Source organism: Limulus polyphemus, unplaced genomic scaffold, assembly GCF_000517525.1.
Source record: "Limulus polyphemus unplaced genomic scaffold, Limulus_polyphemus-2.1.2 Scaffold8779, whole genome shotgun sequence".
NCBI lineage: Eukaryota > Metazoa > Arthropoda > Merostomata > Xiphosura > Limulidae > Limulus > Limulus polyphemus.
In genome coordinates this window covers 15,211-27,224 of record NW_013674389.1, presented here as the reverse complement: position 1 = coordinate 27,224, position 12,014 = coordinate 15,211, and the positions used below count along the sequence as shown (strand labels likewise).

The 12,014-nt window shown below is 31.1% G+C and overlaps 1 protein-coding gene across 1 annotated transcript in view; it reads left to right on the top strand.

The window, feature by feature from the left end:
• Positions 1–2,324: 2,324 nt before the first annotated feature.
• The window catches only part of LOC106475544 (eukaryotic peptide chain release factor subunit 1), a 13,857-nt gene continuing 4,167 nt past the window's right edge, over positions 2,325–12,014 (top strand). Inside the window, exons 1-7 of the mRNA XM_013936223.2 lie at positions 2,325–2,852; positions 3,470–3,555; positions 6,870–7,045; positions 7,583–7,722; positions 8,601–8,739; positions 9,733–9,923; positions 11,574–11,711. Of these exons, the coding sequence (XP_013791677.1) occupies positions 3,476–3,555; positions 6,870–7,045; positions 7,583–7,722; positions 8,601–8,739; positions 9,733–9,923; positions 11,574–11,711 (864 nt within the window). The 5' untranslated portion in view covers positions 2,325–2,852; positions 3,470–3,475. The remainder of the gene's footprint in view (positions 2,853–3,469; positions 3,556–6,869; positions 7,046–7,582; positions 7,723–8,600; positions 8,740–9,732; positions 9,924–11,573; positions 11,712–12,014) is intronic.

Sequence of the window (12,014 nt, the reverse complement as noted above, 5' to 3'; positions counted from 1 at the left end):
TTTGACGACCTAATATTTTAGAAAAATCTTTGTCAAGACAAATTATTATTCTTTATCTCTGTTGTTACAATACCACTGTGAAACTCACTTTAGATATCGCCTGTTATGGCTAAACTGATAATCACTCAGTCTATCTTCACTAACTTCCTTTAACTTCTTACTTGCACTCCGTATCTGCACATATTTATAACACACAACAGAAAAATCTAAAAATATCTAGCCCTCTAGTGACAACATTATTCACAGAACGAGGAAGCTTGGAATAAAATGACGTCAACAATATTACGAAAACCTAGTACAACAAACTGCATACACAATGTAGGACTCATACAGAGTTACCTGACGAAGTTTATCATAACTATCGCTTCTAAAATAATTAACTTTTAACACTCTTGTTATGAAAACTAAATGATCATTAAACATTAAGTTACTAAATAATAACTCTTGAACTGAACAGTCTTGTGTATCCACCACTCATCATTAGTAGCTCCAGACTCATCCAAATTTTGCACCTAGCTACGCCACTGAGATAAAGGATGTTAATAAATTTCAATATGGTACTCTCCTGAAATATTCGACAATGTTGTTAGGGTCTTTGTTTTTCAGAGGCAAACTGAAAAAAAGGTACATTTTGGAAAGCTCTTGGGTTACAGAATTATATATCTATTTAGGTAGTTGTCTGGCTATTTGCATGACTTGTAGTTTGTACTTTCAGTGTAGGACAACCATATCCAAAAATTGATCTGGTATATGTTTTATAGAGTTTAATAATTGTTTTACTGGTACAGCCTTTGTTTGAATTTCTGTATCTGGTTTATAAGGAAGGAAACCTGTGTTTTTAATATGGTGGTTTGTTTGTAGTTGGAGCACAAAGCTACAGAATGGGATATCTGTACACTGCCCACCACGAGTATCGAAACCCGATTTCTAGCGTTGTAAGTCCGCAGAATGCCGCTGTGACACTAGGGACTCTAATATGGTGGTTTCATGATAGTTTGTTGTCGAACATTAGGCTAAGAAACTTAATCTTGTTTATACATGAAGTGTCTATGTTGTTTAATTTTCTGTGTGTTATTTTCTTTAGTTTTTCTGTTGTTTCTTTCTTTTTTCTTTTTTTTTGCAGCTTTAGGGAGAAGATTCATGACCTTAGGAAAACACGTTGGTTCAATTTAATCAATTTAACATGAAAATACAATACCCTTAACCCGAGCGCTTTCGAAACACTCGGGTTATAGGATATCGTATTATTAGAAGAAGATTACTTAGTAGGGTGCAATTTAACTATCCATACAACACACAGTTTTAACGCGTGAATAACGTGTATTGTACTTTAAAATTCGTCAAACCGGAATTGCTAGGTGTCGCCATGAGCTGAGGTGGAAAGGAAAAACTATCGTCATGTTTGAAATTTCCAGAAACAAATGATAACTCATAAATCGAAAAATAGATTGGCTACACATTTATCCTTTTAGTGAACCATTGTTTTAATTAGACTATGAAAAAATAGTCTCGTTTTCGAATATTTAAGTAAAACGGTGAGAACTTGTTAAAATCTATCCGTTAGTTTTTGAAAATGGCACTAGAGGCACCACAGTTACAAAGCCATTTATGGCTCCGATCTCTTAAAATGTTGTCATCGTCATTTTCTATAACTTTTCCTATTCTGACAATGGTACTGAATATTACAGCATGTAACCTGTCTCCAAGAATCGATAGAACCTCTCGCCATGGCTCACGTTGTCGAGTATATACATGTTTACTGTACTTTGCAATATTAGAAAAATAATAAATTACTTTATATCCATTTGAAATTATTTAGGACAAAAATACAACGTAGCACGAGTTTAAAATAATATAATTTGTGTGGTGCTCTTGAAAAGCTTTATGACAGCTGTAATTGCCTAAACTATTTTTAAATGTAGGGACTTGGCATTGTCTGGAGGTTAGGGCGTTAGACTCACAATCTGCAGTTGGAGGGTTCTAATTCCTATAAGCCGTGGGGGTGTTATAATATAACGATTAATCCCACTTTTCGTTGGTAAAGACTAGCCAAAGAGCTGGCGGTGAATGGAATTGACTTCCTATTAGTTTATCACTTCTAAGAAGGGAAGGCTAGCACAGATAATCCTCAAGTAGCCTTGCGCGAAATTCAACAAATAAACATATCATAAATATATTTACATATATATTCAAAGTAGTGTCCATATATATATATATATATATATTAATTATATTTATCTGTATTGCCAACGTATATATTCCATAGGTGCTGACGTCAAGATTATCCACATGGTAGGAAGGAGTCCGTCCACATTCGTTCTCTTTCGTGTTGCTGTCGAATGTGACTTGGGGTTGTATGTGAAAGTGATCCGATGTGAAATATTCATAATTAATTCCATTCTTTTCTTGAAAATTACCGGCCTTCAGGACAGCACAAACAAAAACGTTCTTGGATTGTGTTGTATACAAGAACTATTTTTGGATGCGATATTTCTCTAATTTTCAAATTCTGCTTCAGAATAAATTATCGTGGTAAGCTTAGTTAGGCTTAATCGTAACGTAGCTCATTTATTTCTATTCTAAATTTAAAGTACAATCACAACCGCTGTTACAATTGGCAGTAGTTATTAATAATCAGCATTTAGTATTGGAAGTAACACAATAACACTGTTACCACGGCTTCACTCTTTGATATTCATATTTGATTCGACTTTTTCTCAGTGTTCAGCAGGTGTAAAGAGAGGTCATCAACTTCACAACGCAAGTACTACTAGTAGTACGACCAGTGAATTAGGCCTGCTTGTGTTACTTTTGTGGAGTTGTTGAGAAGTAACGACGTTAGCATAGCCTAGGTAAGTATTATAATAGAAGTTGGAACATATGTTTATGAAATGGCTTTCGGATAATTCAGCTTTATTTAAAATAATTTTTCAAAACTGAATAAGTAATTTCATTTTTTTCAATTTGTAGATTCAGTGTTTGTTATTTATGCTATTACTATTAGCAAATATTAGTATTATATTAGTAATACTAATAATAATACTTTATTAGTGTATCACCATTATTTTATGTAATATTAACAATATTTCGAACTTGTACTTGCTTTTCAGTTTCATAATTCCCCATCTCTTGCACAAATTATGAACCATTGAATAGTAACATCTTTTGATGTGTGGATGTTATTAGACGTGATTGGGTTATTTTACAGTGAGTTTATTGCATAATGTTGGGTTATTTCTGCTGAAGTGTCTAATGGATGAACTACTTTCAAGGCAAGACAAATATATTAATGAAACATAATTACTGAAAAAGGTTTTTAGATATATTGAGTAAGTTAAAATATTTCGGGTGTTTTATTTTGTTTGTATATTTGTTGTGAAGTAATAATTCAGAGAGGATAAGCAACATTTAAAATTGTTTTATTTCCAGTTCAGTCATAACAATAACAATTTTTGTTTTTGTACCAAAGTCATAGATGGAGGAATCAAGTGCTGATAGAAATGTTGAAGTTTGGAAAGTTAAAAAGTTAATTAAAAGCTTAGAAGCTGCAAGAGGGTAAGTTCGTATTTTATGGTAGTGTTCTTCTTCTTTTGGGAAAGAAAGGAAAAAACCTGACAAATTCAGAAGGAGTGTTCTATTTTAAATTAATTGTAGAAAGAAAAGATATTGCACATGGTTGTAGTTAAATGAAATATTCATTTTCTATGCATGTTAAGGGAAAAAATAACTTTGCTTTAAAAGAATGGCAAAATAAAACCAACAATTTTGGAAACTTTTGTTAAGGTTTTGTTTACTTTCTTTACTGAAACTGTTAAGCTGTTTTTATTTTTATTTTTTACTGATTTCATGTTGAGATATAATACTGAGAAAAGTTTTCAACAAAAAATGTTTTGTATACATACAGAAACTTTGCTTTAGGATTTATAGTAATCCTTTTTTTTTTCTAAATTCAGTCACAAGAAGTTTGTTTTAATATTTTCACTGTTGACTCTTTAATATACATTTTTTTTAAGGTAGGTATACATTTCAGTGTGAAATATGTCTTAGAAATCTTTCTAAAACTTTATAACATCCCCTCCCATTTCATTTCCATCTCTAAAATACTCATTCAATCTTCAATTTAAACTTCTTGTTGCAATGTTTCAGCTTCTACCTCACCTTGATGCAAATTAATCCCTATGTCACTTAGTTTTGAATTGGAAATCATCAAGTTTCTCTGTAATGTGTCCAGTGATCAATATAAATTAATTAAATTTTTGCTAGAAAGCAGCATTCTTTTAATTAACATTAAAGGACCTTTTGGTCTATCTGGGCCAGCTCTTATCATTTAAATATTTATCAACTTCCTTAAATTAACTGCATCTGAAGGCAATTCATTCAAAATGCCAACCACCTTGTTAGAAAAATAAATCTGTCTTGGCTGAAGATGACATCTACCCTGGTAAAATTTATATTTCTATCTCCTAGTCTTACCATTCTCACCATTAAATACAAAAAATATGATGCAGGAATACCATCAATTCCCTTAACAACCTTAAACACCACAATCAGATTCTAACTCTTTTTCAAGAGAAAACTGTTTCAATGATCGTAATCTCTCCTCATATGACAAACACTTCATCCAAGACACCATTCTAGCAACCCTCCTCTGAACCCTTTCCAACAATTTAATGTCCTTTCTTAGGTTAGGAACCCAAGACTGAACTCAGAACTCCGGATGTGTCCTAGCCAGTGACATGTACGATGACCTTATAACCTTGTCACTTGTATTCAATATTCCTGTAGATACAACCTAAAATCCTATTAGCCCTGCTACTAGTAAAAGTACATTTCTTGGATGGCTTAAAAGACTAATCAACCAGAACACCAAGGTGTTAAGTTTATTTGCATCAAAATTATGCCCATAATTCAAATTGTGATATCCCACATACATTACGTTGCATTTATTATAATTAAGAGTCATCTGCCATTTATTCTCCACACTCACCAAATAATTCAAATCTTTTTGTAAAACAGTAGCATTCTTCTCTCATTCTCTGGAGGAAAAGTTACAGGTTTTAGATTAAATATTTTGTGCACCTGGCACCGTTTTGGCTGGACTCATTAAATTGGTGGGAAAGTGCTGGCTACAATGGTTTGTACTGCTTAGCTCCTGGCAGAAGAGAAAGTACATTTAACATATTAGAATTAAGAAGTTTTTATTGTTAGAGAGAGAGAGGTAATGTTAAACAAACCATCTTTTTGCTCAACCTCGGTGTTTCATCAATCTATCTATGAGTAATACTTTTGTATTTATTTAATTAATGCATACTATCTTTTGTATTTATTTATTTAATTAATGCATACTATCTTTTGTATTTATTTATTTAATTAATGCATACTATCTTTTGTATTTATTAATTTAATTAATGCATTACTATCTTTTGTATTTATTAATTTAATTAATGCATACTATCTTTTGTATTTATTGAATTAATTAATTTATGCATACTATCTTTTGTATTAATTAATTTATTTAATGCATACTATCTTTTGTATTTATTGAATTAATTAATTTATGCATACTATCTTTTGTATTAATTAATTTATTTAATGCATACTATATTTTGTATTAATTAATTTAATGCATACCATATTTTGTGTTAATTAATTTAACGCATACCATCTTTTCAGTAGTTTTTTCCATTAATGTGGAAAAATCAACAGATATGAACTACTCTTAAACGTTTAGGTTTTTCTTTTTACAAAATCATAAAAAACGGCAAACTTTACCAACCTTTTTTTTTTAAAAAGAAGAGGGAATCCTCAATAGTCACAGCACTTGAAATTCTTTTAGACAAGGTTAGAGTAAATTAATCTATGAGACCTTTTTTTCCTTTTTATTAGCTATATTTTAGTGAGCTAGCAATACCAAGCATGGAGTGCTTGTATACCCAGTTCAGTGTTATTACTTACCAGGATCTCTACCACGCTAACCTCAAATTGAAATTTTTTTTAGGCAGTATTAGAGTAAATTAATATATAAAACTTTGGGCATGGTCAAACACATCAGTTTAAAGGGTTTGACTTCCTGAGTCCAAAACTGTAATTAGATCTCAAATTGGTCAAGATATGAGCTAAAAGTTTGTACTTGAAAAATAAAATAAAATGCCGTTCTATGAGCCACTATGCTACCAAGTGGTTAGTGTGCCTAGACTGTGAATCCAAGAATTCATGGATCACATCCCCTTTGATGCTATAGAAAAGGAAATGAGTTATTTCTTGTGTCTGACGTCTTGTCATCTAGTACTTGATTTTTCTCAAAATTTTCTATGCGTTCTGTAACGTACACGAACTTGAATTTTTAATTCTTCTTTTCTGCAGACTTACAACGTGTGGGTGTGTTATAAAAGTTATGGTCACAGTCTGCTGTCCAACAGGATGAATACCTCAAGAGTTGTCAGTGGGTAGTTAAGACTAGCTATCTCCCTTCTAGTCTGTCAGTTAAAAATTAAAGACATCTGTGGGCATGAAACTCTTGTGTAGAGTCATGTGAACAAATGTATATCAGGGTTGTACCTTGTACTCCTCATTGAAACTGTGCATCTCTGTCCACCCAAAGAAGAATACCCATGTGTATAACAAAATGTGTATCTAAAGAAATATACTACAATAGGTTTACAAACTTTGAAACGTATTATAAATGAGTTAGTTAATAAAGTGCATAATCAGTCTATAATTACATTTCTTGATTTCCCAAACTTATGTTGAGTTTTGGTTTTGTCTTCACTTGTATTAAATGAATATTTTCTACAGTTTCTGTATACATTGTTTTGTCAAACATTTGATGAATTTGTTTTTGAGAAGATAAAGATTCTTTTATTAATCAGAAATGGAACGAGCATGATATCCCTTATCATCCCTCCCAAGGACCAAATTTCACGAGTCTCAAAAATGTTAGCTGATGAATTTGGAACGGCCTCTAACATTAAAAGCCGAGTCAACCGACTGTCGGTGCTCGGTGCCATCACTTCAGTACAACAAAGGTTAAAGCTCTACAATAAAGGTAATGCTCCATGTAGAAAAAAACAAGAATTTTCTGGAAAGTTAGCCATCAAGTATGAGAACATTTCAAAAAAGATAATAGTTTGTTTAAGGTTAATTATATAACCTCAAAGTTAAAACTTAATCTTGGCATTGAGAAGCAAGGTTTGGTAAATTTGCGTTCTAGAGTTTTTTTGACTACTGAACAGACAATTCATTAACGTTAAAAAAGCAAAATAGTTATTTCTTTTGTAAATATTTAAAATTCATTGTTTAACTTACACAAAAATTGTGCACTTGACTCAAAAGTTTCTCACTGAGAACCACAATAGTGATTGTATTGTAAAATTTTGTAACCAAAGTTCTTTAGAAACTACAAAATAAAAAAGATGTATTTGTGTCAAAGAGGATCGTTCAAGTATAAGCAACATTTACTCAAACAAATAAATGAAGTTAAAGTGTAGGAATAAAAATGAAATATTAACTCGTTGGTTTCACTTTATTAAAAATTGACAGTGTCTATATTCTAGAGAAAACTGCCTTTTTTTTTTAACTGCAGTTCCTCCAAATGGTCTTGTCATCTACTGTGGAACAATTGTAACAGAAGAAGGCAGGAAAAAAAAGGTCAATATTGACTTTGAACCATTCAAGCCCATCAATACCTCTCTATACTTATGTGACAACAAATTCCATACAGAGGTATGTTAGTTGAAAAAAAATAATTTTGTGTCAAGTTGTGGTAGGTAGGTAGGTAGCAGTAATAAACTTTTGGGTGGTACTATAGTGTAGTATCATCATCATCGCTTTAACTTTCATTTATTATAAAAAAAACACTTTTAAACTAATAAAGTACAACATAACATTACATAATGTTTTAGGGGCAAATATAATAAGAATGAAATAAATTCCAATAATCAAAACTAGCATAATTATAACCTAAATTTAAGGTACTCTTTTGGAACACACAACTTATAATTATTTGTTGAACGTGGATAGATATATAAATTATTTAGCAAGAAATTTTGAATCATTAAAATGGTGATGATGATAATATCTGTGTAGACCACATGCTATAGTGTAAATATCTTTGTACACTGCATGCTATAGTAGCACCAACTTTTGTAACTACTGATCTGATGGGTAGTAAACTTTGGGAATGTGGAATTGTTGGTGACTTTTGTACCACTGATCTGATGGGTAGTAAACTTTGGGAATGTAGAATTGTTGGTGACTTTTGTACCTGCTGATCTGATGGGTAGTAAACTTTGAGAATGTGGAATTGTTGGTGACTTTTGTACCTACTGATCTGATGGGTAGTAAACTTTGGGAATGTAGAATTGTTGGTGACTTTTTTATAAACATTTAATTTATCTCTTCTATTTTTGAGATGTATAAGTAACTTAGTCCATTTCTAATTAAACATCATATTATGAAACTTATTTTGGATGTTCTACTTATCAACTGATATAGTGTGAAATTCTGCATTCATGAATGTATTTTACTGAAGAACTGGAAGTTAATTTAGCTTCATTTTTAAGTAAGATACTTAAGCTTTAGAACAAAATAATTATTTTCAGGCCCTCTCAGCATTGTTAGCAGATGATAACAAATTTGGATTTATCGTTATGGATGGTAACGGAGCTCTCTTTGGAACTCTTCAGGGAAATACTCGAGACGTCCTACACAAGTTTACTGTTGACTTACCTAAAAAACATGGTAGGTTAAAGAAGGTTAAGGTACAATTCAAAACACACAAACAACAATCTCTATTTCTGATTTGTTAACACAAATCAAGTGAAAATAAGGCTTTCTTTTATTGGTCAAAGTTTAATGTTCTCACTATATCAGGCTTTGGCTGTTTGGATGATACTTAACTCATTTTTTAAAAAGTTGGTTCACATCTCTACAAACAAAAACTAATTTAGTAAATTCTGAAAATGAAAATTTGATTATCATCAGAGTAGCTATTTGTTTTTTGTACATTATCACAAATCCAAACGTTAGTATGTATTCATTTACCACCAACTTCGCTGAAACTTAAGCTAAACATTACGTTACAGTTCAGATATTTCTGTTTCTTAATTTGTGGACATTGTGTGTAAGCTAAAAATTGTATTACAGCTTGAGTATTTTTGTTTCTTAATTTGTGGACATTGTGAGTTAGCTAAACATTGTATTACAGTTTGAGTATTTTTGTTTCTTTGTTTGTGGACATTATGAGTAAGCTAAACATTGTATTACAGCTTAGGTATTTTTGTTTCTTAGTTTGTGGACATTGTGAGTAAGCTAAACATTGTATTACAGCTTGAGTATTTTTGTTTCTTAATTTGTGGACATTGTGAGTTAGCTAAACATTGTATTACAGTTTGAGTATTTTTGTTTCTTTGTTTGTGGACATTGTGAGTAAGCTAAACATTATGTTACAGTTCAGATATTTATTTCTTAATTTGTGGACATTGTGAGTTAGCTAAACATTGTATTACAGTTTGGGTATTTTTGTTTGTTAGTTTAATGAACATATGAGTAAGGTAAATACTGTATTACAGTCCAGATATTTTTGTTTCCAAGTTTAATGAGTGTATGAATAAGGTAAATATTGTGATAGTATTCAAGCTAAAATGTTTCTGGTTTTATTTTAAATACTCTACTGGAAGTCAAATGTTTATGGAATTGGGTTTTTAGAAAATGCTAGGATTTTCTTTACACTAGGTCGTGGTGGACAGTCAGCACTTCGATTTGCCAGGTTAAGAATGGAAAAAAGACATAATTATGTTCGGAAAGTGGCCGAAGTAGCAACCCAACTTTTCATCTCCAACGACAAGCCTAACATTGCTGGTCTTATTTTAGCTGGATCGGCAGACTTTAAAACAGAACTTAGCCAGTCTGATATGTTTGATCCTGTACGTTTCGTAAAAAAAAACTTTGTTTATTGTCATTGAAACTAATTTATGAATTGTATCTTATAACAGAATAAATATTTAAAGAGGCTTTTTATAATATTACAAGATATTTATGATAATCACTTGTTGTTAGGCTGAATGATTTCCAACTGTTCCTTTCAAATTAATGAATTAAATGTTTAGCCTTTATTTTAATATTTTTTGTGAATAGGTAAAAGAATACCATTGGGTAATACTATAATTAAGTTTGAAGGCAAAGCAAATAATCTATCAACTAATACTGAACATTTAAGAATACATTGAAAAATTTGACTAAGCTTAATGAAAAACACATGAAAAGGAAAATTAGGCTTAGTGCAAAGCACATGAAAAGGAAAATTAGGCTTAGTGCAAAGCACATGAAAAGGAAAATTAGGCTTAGTGCAAAGCACATGAAAAGAAAAATTAGGCTTAATGCAAAGCACATGAAAAGGAAGATTAGGCTTAATGCAAAGCAGATGAAAAGGAAGATTAGGCTTAATGCAAAGCACATGAAATGGAAGATGAAATATTCGATTTCTCGAAGTAAAGCATTATATATAAAAGTTCAGAAATTTCATAACTGTAAAAATGAAAACAATTAAAAATCATATTGTTATGCTGAGCGATTATTAGTTTTACAATTCAATATTTGTAAATAATATCAATTATGATTATCAATTATTGAAATTAGGTCATTGAAAAAAAAAAGACATGGAAACAAGGAAAAAATACAGAAAATAATAATGACTTGGTGTTCCTTAACTCAATAACGAGATGTTATACAGGAAAGAACAGTAATCTGAAACCAGGATTTGTTTTATTAATAGATATAAAAATTATTTACTTTGCCTTGTTGATTTCTTCAAAAGACTTTATAATATAAATATGAAACAATTTGTATGTGTGTGTGTACAGTATATAATTAAAATGATTAAACACCTTGTATTTCTGATAAGTTATTTTTGTTTTGTTTTTTCTGACTAAAATTGGATGCTCTGCTATGCATGTGAAAGTATTGCCACGTTGTTTTTAACAAATGACACTTATTAAGTCATTGATATGCATTCTGAAAGCTCTATTTTGAAGTGGAGAGCATGTCTTTCTGCTTTCATTGGTTTAAGGCTCCCTCAGAACTACACATACCAGAGTGACCTCTCAGTTCTTATCCCGTGAAATAAATTAACCAAATGAACCAGTGTTGCTAGGACTAAAGATAACCAGAAAAAGAATACCACAAACTTGAAGTAATTATTTAACACACTTCATTTTTGGTGAACATTCAACATCGTGAAGAAGGTTGTTATTTTTCTGCTACCCCTTTAGATAAAATGAGAGAAATGCCTTCGAGCTCTCTGTTAGTGAACATACAAATAGTGGTCACTTTTTATGTGCTAACTATTAAGTAATCATATAGATTCAGTTTTAATGTGTATTTTAATAATTGAAAAATGCTGCATGTTGTATGATAATGTGATGTATGAAAATATTTTTTTTTCGATGGTGTATATATCAGTTACTGTAGGCAGTTAGCATATCTTTTACACAAGTTTAACAATACTGTAAAGTTGTTAGACATTTTTTATTCTATTTTTCCCATTCAATAATAGAATTTTGCTAATTTCTACACAGAGGCTACAAGCTAAGATTCTAAAGCTTGTGGATGTCTCGTATGGAGGAGAGAATGGGTTTAACCAAGCCATTGAACTTTCAACAGAAGTACTTGCCAATGTAAAATTTATCCAGGAGAAGAAACTAATAGGTATGGAAGTGTTAGTCTAGTATTGAAAACTACACATGTAATTGTGTCAGTTCATTCAGTAGTCCAGTGTATTAAGTAACAAAGTGAAAGTAATGACAGAGACTTGAGTGTAAACAGTATTATGTTGCTAGGGTAAGTTTAATGGGAGATTGTTAAGTACTAGTGGTTTATTCCTCTTGAATGTAGTGTATCAATAAATACTTAAAGAACATTATATGTCCATAAACACAAGAGTGCACACATTGCACATTTTATATATATATATATACACACACACACACACACACACACACACACACACACACACACAC